Source organism: Oryzias latipes, chromosome 11, assembly GCF_002234675.1.
Source record: "Oryzias latipes chromosome 11, ASM223467v1".
NCBI classification, from domain to species: Eukaryota; Metazoa; Chordata; class Actinopteri; order Beloniformes; family Adrianichthyidae; genus Oryzias; species Oryzias latipes.
Window position 1 is genome coordinate 4474221 of NC_019869.2, and position 18774 is coordinate 4492994.

At 44.5% G+C, this 18774-nt stretch overlaps 1 protein-coding gene across 2 annotated transcripts; it reads left to right on the forward strand.

The window, feature by feature from the left end:
• The first annotated feature begins 11 nt into the window (after positions 1–11).
• Positions 12–8897, forward strand: anp32e (acidic nuclear phosphoprotein 32 family member E). Of its 2 annotated transcripts, none has more exons than XM_011480700.3 (7): positions 12–233; positions 2874–3023; positions 4429–4551; positions 4636–4798; positions 4873–5000; positions 6152–6191; positions 6263–8897. In XM_011480700.3, exons 1-7 carry the CDS (start codon positions 180–182, stop codon positions 6343–6345), a joined length of 741 nt encoding a protein of 246 aa, XP_011479002.1. In that variant the 5' UTR covers positions 12–179; the 3' UTR covers positions 6346–8897. The 2 variants fall into 2 exon arrangements, with proteins under 2 accessions (XP_011479002.1, XP_020562630.1); XM_020706971.2 differs by having other exon boundaries at positions 4873–4964.
• Positions 8898–18774: the final 9877 nt, after the last annotated feature.

Genomic DNA, 18774 nt, shown 5'->3' on the forward strand with positions numbered 1-18774 from the left:
CACTGCCAACCCCGTGCGGCTGGGGGCGGGGCTGTAGTGGAGAGGGCAGGGCGTGAGATATCATGGAGGATCAGTAGGCAAACTGTGGCCATCAGTGGAGGGTAACCATAGCCCCAACTCCGGGAGTTTTTGCAACTGGTCATCCTTTGAATCTTTGGTTTCACACCGTATATTTCAACATGGACATGAAAAAGAGGATCACACTAGAGCTGCGGAACCGAAGCCCAGCGGAGGTGAGCAACTTGCACTTTAATAACATGTTAATTATTGCCTGAAATAGTCCGTGAGGGGATGTGATTCTGGAGTCCCGACCGGCAGCTGCCCCCATTTAAAGGACACGGACGACCCTTACCGTAAAATAAAACTCCTTTATTCGCGCATTTAAACGACAAATATCGCCGTGCTGGCTGTCCTGACTCGCAGCGGCGGGATGTGTGGAGCTTCTGGCGGCTTGGCGCGTCCGCCCGTCCCCCTCCCGCTCTCCGGTGAAATCCCCGTCTCCCTCCGCGAGTCATACACCCCCTCCCAGTAAAATGCAGCGCTCCGCTTCTCGAGTTTTCGGCCACTGTTGTGGTCCATAACGGAAACATTGTCGCGGTGCAACGAGGCGAAGTTTAACTTTCGAAATAAATTTTAAAAATATAAATGTTAGAAAAAAGTCAGTGAACATGTCGACGGGCGTTACGAACCCGCTTCGGGGGTGAACCCCGGGCCGTTTGGACTTAGCCGTTCCTTGAAACCGGAGCGCGTCACCACCAACGGCTCGGCTGTCGGTCGTTGACTTGTCGTCCTTCGCGAGCGGACGTTTTAGGTCTCTGGCGGCTCAAACTAACGACGATTAAAGTGTGAAAGCGCGCCCTTTTCGCGGTCCTCCGTCACGCTGGGGGCTCATGTCGACCCCAAATTGACGTTTTTTTTTTTTTTTGTTTTTAGAGGGGGCGCTTTTGTGTGCGAAGCGGCTCAATGGCGCACCGAGGTCGGTCACACACACACGCGCGCGCCGTGGCTGTAACGTGTTACCGATTTACCGTCGTGAAAAAGAGGATTAGCTGCGGCATCGACCGAGTTGTTGGCCGACGAGGGCGAAAATCTGCACTTCGTGACCGCCACAGCGGAGCCAAAGACACTCTGCTGCGCGCGGGGGGAGCTTAGCGGTCGCGTGCTCACTCTGTTTTCGATGTTGAGAGTCGTAGCGCAACAACATGGCGTTACCAACGAGCTTTAAAGTGACACATAAATTGTCGTCATTTTTCGGTGTGGACAGAATCGATTTTTACAACTTATTTCATTACCTAGCCCCTCTCCCCTCCCCTTTTTCTTATCCCAGCCACACACTGCCATGTGAGCGCTTCAAGGTGCCGTAAGAAAGCTCTGTAAATTCGTGTGTCAAGCTTGGCTTGTTCATTTTTATACAGCGCCGAGCGCGCGCGTGTTATATAACCCACTGGCTCGGTTAAATGATTCCCCCCCACCAAACTCAATTCACTTCGGGCGAATGAGGACGTCGCCGCCGTCATGTTTTATGAATTGGGGGAAGCCGGCAGATGGTGGACGTGGAGGAGCCTCCACCTCCTCCCGCAGCGGGCAGCGGCTCCTGGCTGCGTGCAGATTACAGGAGGGAGGGGGAGGGAGTGGGGGTAAGGCTTGAGCGCGCGCAGTGGAGATGGTGGAGCTGCAGGCTGATCTGATTCTCCACTGAAGCTCTCGCGCTTACATAAGCGGGGACAGCGAAGGGACGCCGGGAAATGAAAGCTGCCCCCCCCTGGATACCATGGCAACAAATCATCAGCTTTCCTTATTATCTCCTACCCTAGCGTTTACTTTTTTTGTTTGCATTTTCGTTTAGTTCCGTTGTATTCTCAATTTTGATGGTTTTAGGTGGAATTGTCCATTATTTGAATACAAGGCCCTTGAATGTAAATGATAAGTGTTTAAATAAAGGTTGAACAAAAAACAAACAGGATTTCTGCTATTTCCTCCCACTTTTTATTTTTTTCTACAGATATAGTTATTTTTATGTTCTAACGGCTTTGTTGTTAAAATAAACATACCAGAACATTTCTACATCCAGAGCAAGTTATTGCTATAGTAATAGTAATATTATTTACTATTGTTTTGAAGGTGTCTTAAAATTGATTACTTTTTTTAGTGTCTATTATAATTATTATTTTTTGTCTTAAGACTGAAATATTTATGTTATTTAATTTAAACGTTACTTCCCTGAGTGGTTTATTTGCACACTTTAACAGAGTTTACAATAATATTTTCTTAACATACGGTAGTTTCCTGCCATAATAGTTCTGAGAGGAGGTCACAAAAATAGGCAGAACATACAAACTCCTCATTTGGAGAACCTAGAGCTGGGATTTGAACCAGGAGCTTCTCACACCAGTGACCCACAATTAAGTTAGACAGTTTTTCATATTTTTTACTCCGTAGTTTAAATAAATAAACGAACTACAACTCCCTGGTGGCTTTGCCTGACCGTCTGTAGCTTTTAGGGTACATGTATGAAGTACAAATGTTTTTAAAAAGTATTATAAATAACTAAAAGCATAGAATAAAAAAATCTATATATATTTTAACACTTAATAAATTATTACACTAAATGCAATTTTTACACATTTAAATCCAATGTTTGTTTTGATATTGGAATTAATTTATTTGAAGTAATTGAGGCATAAAAAATATACATCTTTAAATGGATAACTCAAACTTGTGAATCATGACTCGACTGGAAAATATCTAGTTTTGGGTAAATCTAGTTAGAAAAATAAATCTAGGTAGAATCTAGTTAATTACTCGGGTGTTACTGTTGTTTAAAGCATTAGGATTCTTACCGCAGACTAATGGAGTCATTCTCGCTCTGTCAGATCGTGGAGCTGGTGTTGGACAACAGTCGCTCGGCTGACGGGGAGGTGGAGGGACTGACGGATGAGTTCACAGAGCTGGAGTTTCTCAGTATGGTCAATGTGGGTCTGAGCTCACTGACCAAGCTGCCCCCCCTGCCCAAACTGCGTAAGGTCAGTCGCCCTCGCCTGCCTGGAGCTGCGTGCTCAGCGGGAGGCTGACATCACGCCTGGGTTTGCTACGTACGCCACTGTGCTGCTGTTTGTCCTTCATCTGCAGTTTGCTGCATTTAAAGTTTAGTTGGATGATGTTACCTGTTATGTTGATGCATGGATGGATAATGTGCAGGTTTATGATAACATGATCCAAAGATTTGCTGTCTGTTGGGGAAAGAATTCAACAGCAGTTTATCATTGGGATGCTTTGATCTTTTCATTTATCTGCAGCTGTAGGACCCCTGTTGGTCCAGTGGGTGTCGCTGTTGTGCTTCTAATGAAACTGGATTAAGGTTTAAATACCCACTCCGATGAAAATTGTGTTTTTGGTTTTTCTAAACGTGTAATTGTGACATTCTTTCTTATGATGGAAGACGTATAAGAGGAAAATTAAGTTCAAAAATGCACTACTGATCATTTCTATATTCCAATTATTGTGAATCAGTAGCAGACGAAAAAACGTTGTTTAGGAAAAAGGGTATTTGTTACATAAAAGCAACCACAAGCTGCTCCAAGATCTCAACTGGCAAGGGAAGAGGGGCGGAGTTGCTCCACGCCTACGGTCCTGCCCACAACTTAGAGATGAATTTCTAATAAAATCCAGCCGCTCTGCAGAAACTAGGTCTTAGAAAACAACACTTTTTTCATCATTTTTTTGTTTTCTTCTGGGACATAGTTTCTGCTGGCCCTGGGACAGACTGGCGACCTGTCCAGGACGTCCCCTGCATTTGCCCACGAGTGGCCGGGATTGGCTCCGGCAGCCCCGTGACCCCGAAAGGGAATAAACGGGTTCCGAAGATGAAGGAATGAATAGTTTCTGCAGAGCGGCAGGAGTCCATTTGAAATTTGCCTCTGAGTTATGGGCCAGCATCACTGGTGTGGAATAAACCCTGCTCCCACTTCCCATCATTCCGCCCCTTTTTTTAACACTCTTTCCCGCTAGCTAACAGTCCCTCACACCCCCAACCTAACATTAAAGGTGAAATAAAAATGGTGAATATCTGGACTATCCAGCCGGACAGTTTGGATCCAGATTCCAGCTCAGTCAAGGAAAAGTAAGACGTTCATGGATTTATCTGCAGGTGGATGCATGGGAATGGAGCGGATCAGGGAGCTTGTTGTCGCTGATTGTAGCCTCTACGTCACTGCAACAAACTTTGTCGCGCTGCATTTTTATCGTCTGGTCCTCATTCACAACAATTTCAACAAGGAAATACTCAGAAATGCAATTTTGTGCTGAATTGTATTTATATGTGTCCTCCATCATCTAAAAACACAAGATTGTGTTTAAAAACACAATTTTCATCTGATGAGTTTGTGGAAACTCAGATTTCTGCAGCTTTTTTTTTTCTTTTTCCGTCAGTTGGAGCTGAGCGACAACAACCTATCGGGCTCTCTGGAGACTCTAGCAGAGAAGTGCCCCAACCTGACTTACCTCAACCTGAGCGGGAACAAGATCAAGGAGCTGAGTACCCTGGAGGCGCTGGTGACTCCCCTCGCATTTCCCCCCCTCCCCTTCGATTGAAATCGTGGCCGTATGTGGGTGCTAACATGTCGGTTCACGCTGCAGCAAAACCTGAAGAGTCTGCAGAGTCTGGACCTGTTCAACTGCGAGATCACGTCCCTGGAGGACTACAGGGAGAGCGTGTTCGAGCTGCTGCCTCAGGTCACCTACCTGGACGGCTTCGACCAGGAGGACAACGAGGCCCCGGACTCTGAGGCCGACGATGAGGGTGAGGCCCCAACGGGCGTTGGAGCCGCGTCCCTATGCGTCCGTCTTCCTGAACTGTCCCACCGTCATTTACAGACGATGAAGGCGAGGAGGGGGCGGGGCCGACTGGCGAGTACGACGACGAGGAGGATGAAGAGGACGATGAGGATGGATCAGAGGGAGGAGAGGTGGGGTTGAGCTTTCAGGTGAACCAGGGCAATCAGGTGGGCAACTCAGGCTCTAGCTGGCAGGTAGATCTGCAGCAGACCGCCATCCCATAGTGCACTGGTGCTCAGCCAGGCAGAGAACAGAGTCCAGAGCTGCAATCTGGCAGATTTCCTTCAATCTGTCTCTGATCAAGCAGCTAGAATAATCCTGCAGTGGATTGAGACAAAAAAAGGGGCTTTTAATTTGAAATACAGATCTGTTATCCATTGCAACCCCATAAAGTGCAGCATCGGTAGATCTGGATCAGGTTCTGCCGTCAAAGACTGGAAGCAGTTCTAGTCTCCGTTTCTCACTGCGTTCAGTTCTCTGGCTGGTCTGATGGAGTCTCAGGTGTGTTTTTGAAAAAGGTTTGGCGCCGTCACGGCCGTCTCTGACGCACAAATGTCCAACAGGAAACGCTTTGTGTACAAAACCACAACTTCCTGTAAAACATCTGTAAAATGTTTAAATTCTTAACTAATCGTTTTAAACTTTGTGTTTGGAATATTTTGTAGATCTTGTTATCTGTAATGATTTAACTCTAAAATTCTGTTGGAAAAAAAACTTGTTTTCTGATTTTTAGGGCTTCGATCAGATCAGATTACCAAACTGGATAATTGATTCTGCAGGACAGCTAATTTGTCAGATTGAAAACAAAAGTGCAGCTCAGAGAAACGCTAAAAGCAGCTAAATTTGAGAACTAGGGATGAAGAAGACGCTGAAAAGGTTCCCCTCTGCTGCGCTTTCGACTCTCAAATCTGAAATTTGTTCATCCCAACCAAATCTCCTCTTATCTGAAATATTTCTTATGTAAAAATCCAATGAATTGATTCTAATTTCTCAATCTGTCAAAATTGTGAAGGCTAGAAAAGGGATGCAAGGGTTTCTGGGTAATAAAAGACAGGAAATATGTCAAAGAGCGGCAGGCAAGTTCCAAAACAAAATGTCCAAAAAGTCGTGTGTGCGTCAGATCGTCCTCCGTCGTGAGCGCAGACGGCTAACGGGCCGTCAGAGTCGGCCTGATGGGCGCCGGCCTGTCACCGTGACGTAGCCATGAAAAGCTGTAGAGCTTCATTCCTGTTTGGACCCCAAACATCTGCACGTTCTTCGAGGAGTCTGCCTCAGCCAGAGGGAAACTGATCGTTGTCTCGTGTCTGCTTCCCCCCAGGAGGAGTACAACGAGGAGGATGACGATGCCGAGGAAGAAGGTTAGGCTCCGTGTCTGTGTCCCGCCGCTTAAATGTGGTTCAGGCTGTGATTGGTCGGATCTCCTCTGCAGACGATCAGGCTGGCGCTCCGGGACAGAAGAGGAAGAGGGAGGTGGAGGACGAAGGCGAGGAGGACGACGACGAAGAAGACTAGTCCCCCCCCCGGTCTCTGCCATCCGTGTGTTGTCCTGTGCCGTCTTTGTCCGTCTCAGTCCCCCTTCGGACCCCAAACCTCCACCCGACAGCCGCCACCGCGGCGCTGCGTCCCGCTGTAGTCGGTCTTCTGTTTGAAATAGAATCACTCGTTTATTTTTAGATAATATATAAGATTTACAGAGAAAAGATTTTATCTGAACTTGAAACCTGTTGGATCCAGCCGAAGAATCCACGCTCTTTTTCCCTTTAAGCTCGATGCAGGATCCCGTTTTCTGTCCGTCCAGTGAGTCTCCGCCCTCCGACCTCCTCCGCCGCTCCTTCACGCCTGTCGCTGGACGGCAGAAGTTTGCGTCGTCCTCCGGCTGCCGCAGACCTCCAAGCGCAGAAAACCTTCCACCAAAGAGTGAGTTCCCTCCACGACTCTTCTCCTCACCTTCCTGAAGGGGTTCCCTCCAAATGTCGCTGGCCCAGAAAGGGGTCGCAGCTCTGCAGAGCCTGTCGGAATCGTCGGTCAGATCCGGTTTGAACGTCACGTCTGCAGGAACCTCCTCTGCTGTAGACCAGTGGTTTCCATCCTCTGTGCTGCGGACCGGAACCGGCCTGTGGGACAGTCGGTACCGGGTCGCTTAATTTCTAATCTGATTCTGAAGGAAGTTTTATTTTGAAAAACTACTGGATTCCTGTTATATGATGTTGCTCGTGTCGAAAATCTGCTACATTCTTATAGTTGAAGCCCCCAAGTTAACGCACACAAAAAAAAAAAAAAAAATTTGGAAAGTTTCTTCACACAGAAAAGACTTCAAGATAAAAGAAGGCTGCATTTAACTGTTTAAAGCAACTGCAAATATTCTACTGAGGATGGGAAAAAAAAAAACTTATCCTCAGAAGTGAAGGGAAACGTTAAACTGGTCTGTTGCAGTTGACTCCCCCGATACAAACCGCAGGTTCCAGATCAGCAGACAGAAATCAGAGTAAAAGCCTCAAAAAGAAACATCCAAGTCTGCAACTTCCTCTTGTTTTATTTTGAAAGTCTGTTGCACGTTAGAGCAGGAAGAAGCAGCAGGAGCTTCAGGGTCACCGCTCCTTCCTTTGCAACGTTGACCTCCGAACAGGACGAAACGCGACCAGAGAAACCATGGCAACCGTATCCCCCTCCCTCCCCCCAGCATCATGACATCACAAGTCAGGGAAATCATGATTTTCAGTGGAAGATTGTTTGGACTTGGGCTGCACCCGTTTCCCGCTCAAAACACGCGGACCGTAAGCATCTCAGGTCCACCAAGGAAATCCTCATGGTGACGTTGTTCCAGCGTGTGTGTGTGTGTGTGACGTAGCGTAGGGCTTTTATTTGTGGTTTTTTTGGGAACAGGTCCTCTTTCTTCTTTGTTTTTTGTGGAGTTTCTTCTTTTTGTTTATTTTTAATTAATTTGTTTACCGATTAGCAGCCGTTGAATTTGATTATCTTTTTGTTTTGTAGTAAAGTTGATGAGTGTCTCCCTGTTTTCACCGTCATCCCGGCCAAAACCTTTTGCTTCTTTTGCCGTCCCGCTGTTCAGTCCAATGTAAAGCTAATTAACTTTTGCAATAATCAGGCTTTTCTTTTTGTTTCTTGGCTTTGAACAAAGTCATTTTTTACTAAAAATTTTCGAAATTCGGTAAATAAAAAAAGTTTCAAACCTGTTTTACTATCAAAATATTCCAGGATTTTGCAGATCAGAAAAAAACATTTTGGATTATTTTACTCGCCTGAGCTCCTGTGTGTCAGTAATATTTTACACTCAGCTGTCCATAAAGATCAAATAGATGAACGTTATTTGTGTTCAGCACAATTCTCCTTCATTTCTGTGCTTCTTACCCCCCTTATCCACATAAGTAGAGGGAGGAAACACGTTTATCCTGTTTTTTCCTCCTACCTTTAAACGCAGCACACCCGTTTAGTACAGGTGTTGACTCCAGAGTCAAAGCTCTGCAGATCTCTCTCTTGCGAGCGCTTTTATTTAACTGCTGTAATTTTCTGCACCCTTACAAAATTTAGAAAATGTTTTTTTTATAGCTAGGTTTTAAAAGCCACTGGACTTTCACATCTGCAGCGGCGCTTCCAGCCTAAACAGTTCAGGTCTGCGGCGGTAAAACGCGTCAAATCAGGATTTCCAGTGTAAACTCGGCTGATCCTGGATTCCTGAAACATTTCTTTAAAAACCGCCTTCAGGTTTTCCTGATTTCTTTAAAGAAAACATCTGGAAATAAACCCCAATTCCAGCACAGGACTGTTATAAATACAGGCGCCGTTTTCAAAAAGTTCCAGGTCAGCCGAGGTCAGGGGTCGCTTCATTATCAAGGCAATATTGTAAATAGACTCCCAGCTGAGCTTCAGGTGGTTTTTAATTTAAGTTTTCCTTCAGACAAGCGAGGTGAAAGTCGACACGGCCTCCAACGCCAGATCCGTGCTCCCCTCATTGTTCCCAACTCCCCCCAAAAGATGTGTTTGACTTTTTGTGGTGTAACTAAAACATGTTTAAGAGGTTTTTAATAAAAACATATTTAAAAGTTTGTCCTTGAATGTGTGGCATAAAAAAAATACCACAAGTGGAATAAAACCTGCAAACATCCCATTTTATCCAAATATACATTTGATCAAACCAAAATAAACTGAACACAACCTTTCCATAATTCCAGTAGTTTGGTGGTGTGACAGCAGGTTTGTTAGAAGTTAATTATGAAAAAATCCTAAACATAATAAGTTTTTGTTCTCTCTGTATACTGAGAGAGAGTGAGGTGGAAAAGGATGATTCGCTGTGGCGACCCCTGATGGGAAAAGCCGAAAGAGAAAGAAGATCTCTCTGTGTACTGAGTTTTTTTTAATGAAGGATGAATTAAGGGCACTAGAAAACCAACATCAAAGCCTTTTACATTCCTTTTCAATGGTGGGGTTGTTGAGAGTCCATTTTTATTTTCAGTGGCCACGAATGAAAGATGCCGTTCAACCTTTTTTCCCGCTGAACATTGCTTAACCTGCTCGGCACGTTTAATTCTATTGTCCGACCGGGACTTGAATCAGCAACCCTTCACCCTGAAGTCGATTAAATCTATAAAGAGAAAAACAAATTCAAATTGAAATTTTTTTGTTTAAATTTTTATACAAAGACCCAGGACACGCTGGAGAGACTGTCTCTTAGCTGGCCTGGGAACGCCTCGGGGTCCCCCCAGAGGAGCTGGAGGAAGTGGCCGGGGTGAGGGAAGTCTGGACATCTCTGCTTAGACTGCTGCCCCCCGTGACCCGGTCCCGGATAACTGGAAGAAGATGGATGGAACAAAAAATAAATAAAAATACATTTGTGTGCTCCTGCAATAAGATGCAGAAACCAGAGTTTCCCTGAAGGCAACACGTTCTTGCAGCTCCTAAAACAAACTCATGAAAACTTAAAGTTCTTTTGATCCATTTTCAAAGCGTTCCCATTTTTTAAAAGTACAATTATGTCATTTTCAGCCAAAATCTTAACAGCCTGTGATGTTTTCTAGGACATATGTCTGGAGAGCGTCAGTAGTTTATTAGAAATTCACTTCTAAACTGTGGGTGGGACTGTCAGCACGGAGCGACACCACCCCCTCTTCCCATCTCCCATCTGTTTACACTCTCTACTGCTAGCTTACAGCCCCTCTCACCTCCAACCTAACATTAGCCGTGCCACAAAAAAAATGATGAGCAATATTGAAGGATGAACAATTTCAGTAAAGAAATACTCAGAAATGCAAATTTAAGCTTTTTTTAATTTATTTTATGTCCTCCAAGGCATAAATTAAACTGGATAATGTTAAAAAAAAAAAGAAAAAGATCAAAAACACTATTTTCCCCTCAAAGTTATTAAATAGTTTAGAAAACATTTAAGAAAAGCATTTATTTGCAACCAAACATTCACGATTGCAGCCAACCCGTCCAGGGTGAACCCCGCCTTTGGCCAACAGTCGCCACAACGGGCTCCAGTGACCCTGTGACCCCGCAAGGAATTCAGCAGGTTAAGAAGATGGATTAAAATGTGCATCATGTGGTCCTTAAAAACAAGAACTAACAATTAATTTACAACTACTAGAAGGTGCATCCATCAATAGAATCCAATTTTACAGTAAAAAAAAAAATGTTTTTGTGACTTTTTTCCAAAATTCTAGAGGAGTTACTGATTTAGATTCTGAGCCACCCCTCCAGGGGGCGCTACTGTCCTCATCCTGAGGCCTCTCTGACTTCCTCCACACACCTAAAGCAGAGCCGCTTTGGTTTCATTGATATAATTCCTCAAAATCTTCTCTAAAATAACTTTTTTGTGGTTTCTCTGTTTTTTTCTTGGACGAGGGAAATCTGCTCCTGTAGTAAAAACTCAGAAGCAACATCATCCGCAGACAGAAACCAGCCGCTTCTCACTGATAAAAACGGAAACGAGGGGATAAGAATGCGATGACCTTTGACATCTCCCCCCTTCTCCTTGTCCCCCTCTGAATCTAAGCAGATCAAACAGCTGAATTGTTCTTTAATGGCGGCGACAGCTGTGGCCGCACGCACACATTAACACACATGTCCCCCTGCCTCCCAGAGGCCCCCCTGGGAGCATCCTGTCTGATCGCCTCCCACGAGGGAGCGCTTCAGACCGCTCATTACTCATGCAGCTCTCTGCCACAGGCTGCAGCTGCTGGAAGGCCCCGCTAAAGGTCAGCTGACACCACAGCATTTTCCATGGAGGTCTGGACATGACGCCTCTGCTGCTGCTGCTGCTGCCGCCTCGTCATCATGGGCAGATCGCAAGGTCAGAAATTACAGCTGCAATCGATCAGTCAATCGATCAGGGAGCTGGTGGAGTTCTGGCCCGTTGGTTACATCAGAAAAGCCAGGAGGAGGTCAGGGATTCATCCGGATGCTCCTGCAGGAAAAATGACTCACCAAGTTCATTTTTGGTTCTTTTTTTATTCAGTCCCTGGGTGGACTTTCAGCTCAATAACAAAGATTGTAAATATTATCATTCTTCTCCATTACATACATTATTTTGCCGTTTGTAGTTTGTGATGTCTATTCTAGAATTTGCTCCAATAAATAACCTTAAAAAAGTAATTTTTGCTGGTTCTCTGTGTTTTTAGTACAACCCCAGCTTCTTTTTATTTATTTATTCTTTCATTTGAATCCACTACAACTCCACAATAAACCTGAAACTGTGCAAAAAACTCAAATCACAAAAGGATATTCTGTCATTTACTGAGATCAAACCGTTTTTATGTTTTATAACAAAGATAAAAGCGTATAGGCAACATTTAAATGTATAAACCCCCCAAAAAACAAGATAAAACAATAAAATAAAAACTCTCCCCTAAACTATTTACAATCCCAAAGCATGGGTGCGTGCGCACGATGATTCCTTCCTGTCGATCTCACACAGTAAAATGTGAAGCTCCGCCCACATTGAGGATCTTTTCTTTTCTGATTGGTTTACTGTTCAGAGGTGGGACCCACCATCCTTTCCAGTTACGGCAAGTTTACCCAAAACTCCAAAAAATTCCGAGGCTATAAATAGTTTTACAGCTTCAGGTGAAAATGTTCCACATAAATCAAAGTTTTGGAGTTCGGTCTATGAAGACATGCAAAACAGAGTTAAAGTGTCAGGAACTGGTGCTGTAGGACCCCGTATGCAGGAGACCAGGGTTGGTGTCAATTCAGTTTTAGTTATATAGCCCAATATTACAACACAGTTGTCTCAACGGCTTCACTAATTGTACAAAATGTAGAATCAGTTATAAAATACAATAGCTGACTGCTAAACTAAACTGTGCATCCCTGCACTCAGAACCAACAAAAACAGTAAAAACAGCTTAAGAACCCAAACGAAACCACCGAAACCCGGCACAAAGACTCTGTTTACTGCAAACAGAATTTGTTTTTTTGGGATCAAACTTCTGGCCAGTTGTCTGCATGAAAAAATGAAAACATGCCCAAACAAAACCTTCACATCTGCAGTTTTATCCACAATAAAAACCTCTGAGCTGGACTATTTTGTGACTTTGGAAGAGCGGCAAACGAGAGTGAAAGGATCAAAAATACGTTTCATTACTGTAGCGCACACACACAGACACACGTACCATTTTATGTGGCCCACGAGAGCATAAATGTTTTTAATTTCTAAAAATTGATGCATTTATTCATATATAGGGGGAATTGGATCTAGCAACCATACATTAGAACTTACACACTGTCCATATAAGCAAACCTGACAGAATCAAATTTAAAGGATTTGTTAGAGTAACAAACATATTTTTCACACAACTGTAATTGTCACTTTAAAAAGTTTTAATAAATAAATGTTACTTAACATTAAGGATTAGTTATGTTTATTTTTCATTACATTTAGTTACATGTTGAAGTTCTATCTGGCCCTTTGAGGACAGCCGCTATGCTGATGTGGCCCTCAGTGAAAATGAGCTTGACTGCTCTAGCAGGTCATTTGAGGGGCTCAGGATTAAAGCAAAAATATCACTTTTGCAAAGCTTAAAGAAGCTCATATTGATTTCTTAATCTTAGCCATGACACTACAGTCTTAGCTTGAATAGAATAGCATCAATGGCATAGAAACAGAATATAGTGGAGTAGAATAGAATAAACTAGCATAGCACAGGATAGAATAGAATTGAATAGAGTAGAATGGAATATGTCGGGCCCCGCCTTTGCCAAATAGGGGGGTCCGGTTAAATTGCTACACCCAAAAGATTCAGGACCAGGGGAAGAGCGCCACACAGAAAACCCAAGGAACAATTGTTTTTTAAACTGCAATAATTTAATCCAATAAAAACATGCAGCCACAACACGACAAAGCCCAAACGGTTAAAACCTAAATAACTAAGACCAAATGTTTAAAAAGGTAGTAAAAACAGTAAAAAACTTTAAAGAGGGACCTCATAAAAACATTGTTAAAATAGTTAAAAGAAATAGTCCATGAAGCACCAGGGAGACAGGTCCTGCAGTCAGCCACAGTCTTGTCCTTGTCCACCCTCGCAGGCGTGGTGGGGTGTTCCTCCAAACATCTACCTGCAGAGTGAAGATAGATCCTGCGAGTATCTCAGCTGTGTGGGGTAAACAGGCCTGGCTATATGCAGGGTGAGAGTGCCACTGGAAGGGTAGAGGATACTCACACACCGGCAGGGCTCCTCACCCTGCCTATGAGTGTATGTCGCGCTGTGGCACTCCTGTCCTGGAGAAGACTCCTACACCGACTGCAGCTCCAGCCACACAGTTTGCTCCAGTGCTGTGTCCTTCAACAGCTACCAGCTGCTCTCTCTCCTTTCTCCTGCTGCCAGTGCAGCTTTATGGGTGGGGCCATCAGCTTACTGATTGGACACACCTGGGTGTCCAATCTGGGACTCAGTCTTCATGGGGGTGAAACAACACAAAACACAAAAACCAACTTCAACACAAAAGCATGCAAAAAATGACAGGAAAAGGTTTCACCACACAACAAATACAATAGAATAGTATAACATAACATAGCACAGCATGTCATGGCATAGCTTAGGATAGAATAGAATTTATTGTCATTATGACATGTTACATGCACAAGGAAAATTCCAGAAAGTGTCATTTCTGTCGTGTTACAGAAAATTAGGCAACACAACACAATTTTATAATTAAATTTAAGTAAAACAACACAATAAGACTACCCTCACACTAGTCACAGCTAGTCCAACCATTGCACATCTTCCACTTCAGCAGCCCTGTGTGTGTGTGTGTGTGTGTGTGGGGGGGGGGGTGATGGTGCTGGGATAGAAACAGTTTTCTAGCCTGCTTGTTCGGGTTGTGATTACTCTGTCCCGCCGTCATGAAGGTGCAAGCAGAGGGTTTCCTGGGTGTGATGTGTCCCTGCGGACGTGTTGACCCCTCTTGCAGCCGTGGCAGTTGTGTCGTTCAAGTAGAGAGAGGGGGGAAGAGGACAGCCAAAGGTTTTCTGGTCCGAGTCTATGACCCTTTGGAGGACTTTCTTCTGTGCAGGACGGTAAAAGGACAGGTGTCTTTCTTGAGGGGGGTGTCTGCTGGGCCTCTTTCAGCAGCTTAGAGATGCTCCGAGTCAGGCTTTCCTCAATCTGGACTCCTTGGAAACTTGAGTCTGCAACCCTCTCCACTCTATCCCCGCTAATGGACAGCGGAGATTTGACCGTTTTCTTCCTCCTGGCTTAGCAACATCTGGCTGACGTGTCTGAACCAGCATGTGTACTTCCTTCATTAAACCCTCAAGAGGCTGAACATGTCATGGAAAAGTGCAAGTGAGGCTTTTATGGGACGTCCAAAGAGTTGTATCGGCCTTTTGGAAATGAAAATCTGCATTTTCTCACGATGGATATTAGTAGTTGTAAACTACATTTTTAAAAAAATCCACAACTGATGTTTTTGCCTTTTTTTAATACATGGAAGTGAGTTTTGTTTGAGCATGGCTGTGCGTGTGTGATAACGAGCCGTGTATTTAAGCTCCTCTGAAATATTTAAAGTCTTTGACCAAAAAGCCTTTTGGTGGTCATGTTATTTTTATGACGTGCAAAAGAGGACAAACGCGTGTTATCCCTCTCCTCTGGAGTCCCGCTCTCTCCTCTCGATTATTATTTGCTTTTCCTGTGCGCCTTCTTCAGTCGTGGTAAATTCAATCATCACCAGGATGAAGGTTAACGTCCAGGATGTGTGTAAGTCAAAGGATTGTGTGTGTGTGAGCGCGGATAACAAACGGTAAGTATTTTTAGTTCTGTTGCTACCAGAGCTGCAGGAGGACAAACTGTAGCCGAACCTCCTCTTCTCCTCCTGCTCCTCCTCCCCCTGATGATGTCAGCCTGGGAGTGCGGGGCCTCCAGGGCCCACAGCGTCATGGGATCGCCGGGGTGCTGGGATCAGGTGATGCTCCCCGATCCCGGACCCCTGGGGGTCACGCGCTGGCGTTTCTGCCTGTCAGCTGACCGGTCAAGCTCTTTAAGCAGCTCCTTCTCGGGGAACGTCTTTGTTTTCTGGTTTTTCAAAGGTGCTGCTCTGCAGAACGAGGTAACCCCCCCCCTCAAAGGATAGCCTTCCCCTCCTCACAGCAGGCCGGCATCACCGCCTCAGGCGTCGTGGTCAGCGTGGAACCTGTTGGAGGCGGAAACAGGAAGGAGGCGTGCAAAACGAGTGGACACAACCCCAAAAAGAGGAAAAAAAGGAAGAAGGAAGTGGGGTTTAAAGCAATAAATGAGGTCGAGGCTTTGAACAGACGCTGCAGGGCTCTGAGTCACGCCGCTCCCATCCCCCCACCTCGCTCCGTAATCCGTCCTGCTTTAACTGAGAACACACTGTAACACTGACCTGGTACACCGGGCCTCCCAGCTTATGTTCGCCGGGGTTAATAAAACATGCAATAACCCCCCCCAACACACCCCACCACATCAGACAGCAAGTGAACAACGATGACACACAAAAAGAGAGAATCTGGGTGAATAATTGACAGGATTGTGATGGCGGCGTGAAGAAACCCTGTAGAAAACGCTCATTTACATGGCGTGACATCCGGGAAGATCTTTTGTGATGTTATTTTATCATAACGAGGGAAAATCAATTAGCAATACCTGGATGTCTGTCAATTTCCTGTTTATTAGACCCTGAAGAACCCACAGGGTCAAATTTGCCTTTCTAATTCATTTTTTTAAACCTTTTTAATCTTTATTTTGAAAAAACAATGACAAAAATTCCAAATTTAGATTCAGACTTCATCCCAGAATTTCCCAAATTTTAAATATTAACGTTTAAAATGTTGACTTTATTCTTAGAATTCCCTCCCCAAAAAAAAAAACAAAGAAAGAAAGAAAAAACACCAAACATTTAACCTTTATCCTTACATTTCTGTTTGGTTACAATGAAACCTGCCCTTTCTATCAGGTACACCTTGTTGGTATCGGGTTGGACCCCCTCTTTCCTTCAGAACTGCCTTAATTCTTGGTGGCATCGATTCAATACTGTAAACATTCCTCAGAGAGTTTGGTCCATAATGACATGACAGCATCACACAGTTGCTGCAGATTTGTCTGCTGTAAATCCATGATGCCGATCTCCCGTTCCACCACATCCCTAAGGTGATCTACTGGGTTGAGATCTGGTGACTGTGGAGGCCATTTGAGTCCGATGAACTCATCGTCATGTTCTAGAAACCAGTCTGAGATGATTCCAGCTTGATGACATGGCGACTTATCATGCTGGAAGTAGTTATCAGAAGATGGTACACTGTGGTCAGAAAGGGATGGATATGGTCAGCAACAATACTCAGGTGGGCTGTGGCGTTGGAACCATGCTCAACTGGTACCAAGGGGGCCAACGTGTGCTAAGAAAATATCCCCCACACCATGACACCACCACCTCCACCACCCTGTACCATTCATACAAGGCAGGATAGATCCATGCTTTTATGTTATCGATGCCAAATTCAACCCGACCATCTGAATGTAGCAGCAGAATGGAGACTCAGACAACGTTTTTCCATCTTCTATGGTCCAGTTTTGGTGAGTCTGTGGGAATTGTAGCCTCAGTTTCCTGTTCTTAGCTTACAGGAGTGGCCCCCAGTGTGGTCTTCTGCTGCCGTAGTCCATCTGCCTCCAGGTTGGACGTGTTGTGCGTTCAGAGATGTTCTTCTGCAGACCTCGGTTGTAACCAGTGGTTCTTTGAGTTCCTGTTGCCTTTCTATCAGCTGAACCAGTCCGGTCATTCTCCTCTGACCTCTGACCTCAACAAGGCATTTCTGCCCACAGAACTGCCGCTACTTGGATATTTTCTCTTTTTCTGATCATTTTTTTTAATTCTAGAGATGGTTGTGGGTGAAAATCCAAGTAGATCAGCAGTTTCTGAAATACTCAGACCAGCCCGTCTGCCACCAACAACCAATGTCCCTTAAATCCTCTTTCTTCTCCATTCTGATGCTCGGTTTGAACTGCAGCAGTCTATGTCTACATGCCTTTATGCAGTTACTGCAGTGTGATTGGCTGATTAAATGTGCCTAATGGAAATGCAACGGACGAAAGTAAAATCTAAGTAACTGCAGAAAGAGAAGACATCTTTGCAGCTTCATGTTACTCGTCAGCCTACCCTAAAATCACCTGTCTGCTGTGTTTACTTTCTGGATGAAATCATGATGAGAATAGAGAGATCTTAGATTGATAAGCTCGACTTCTATAAAAAGTTGGAGGCGAGGTCTTAAAATATTTACATCCTCTGAGCAGCGGGGCTGCGGCTGCCTTCATAAATAAAAGTACGTCTGTGATCGCAAAGCTTTTATTTCTTATAAATGCTGCTCATTATGAGATAATATTGACTTTAAAAAAATCCCTTTTCACGCTGCAGTGAATCTAATGAAATCAAGGTGAAATATTTGACATTTTGTATTGATTTGTCAGAAGAAGTGGAGGAACGTGACCGTTTCCCTTAAGGTGGATCTGCTCTTTTTTGTGTGTGTGGAAGCGACGCTCCCATGCAGCACGCGTGAAGGCAGCAGATGAGCCATTAGGTGATGTTCACGCATGCATACATGATCACACGCGTGCATCAAAGCGGGAGTCGGTGTTGGAGCTGCGTAATGGAGCGAGGCTGTTTGTCTGGCCTACATCTGCTCAGCTTTTCACCCCCGCTCAGCAACCCTCTGCCTCTGTGAACTGGAAATGCTGCACATCAACACAACAATCACACTGCTCACCAGCGTCTCCACTATCGGTGCCATACAGATGTGTTTGGTTTTTTTTTTGGATTATACTAAACGAGGATGTCATCACTTTTCATAAAAACATCTCACTTTTCAACAACCAGCAGAGAATTTGCAGTATTTTCTGATGACTCTTGTAAGCGAGGATAGGCTTTTCAAAATAAAACTGTGCAGAAAGATTTCAACTTTTATTCTGAAAACGGCATCGTAGAACTACAAATCCCAACATGCTTAGGTTAAAGACCCACTCTGATGGAAATTGTGTTTTTAAGACATGATGATAAGAGGACATATTTAAAGACAATTATGCTCAAAACTGTATTTTTGAGGATTTTTTTTTATTCAAGTCATTGTGAATGCTGTGACATAGAAAATACGCTGGGCGGGGCCACAAGCTTCCTGCTCCGCCCCATCCTGAGCATCCACTTGCAGACAAATAGATCCATAAACGTCTTTGTTTTCCTCGTCTGAGCTGGAATCTGGATCAGAACTATACGGCTGGATAGCTCTGAAACTCCTTGCCGTTTTTGTTGTTAGGTTGAGGGGGTGAGGGGCTGTAAGCTAACGGGAGAGAGTGTAAACAGAGAGCTCTCAGCAACAGAGAGGAGACATCACCTCTGCAGACACCATGTCTCAGAAAACGACACAGGTTTGCGAGATTTCAGCTAAAAATGACATCATCATAAATAAAATACCACTTTGAAAAT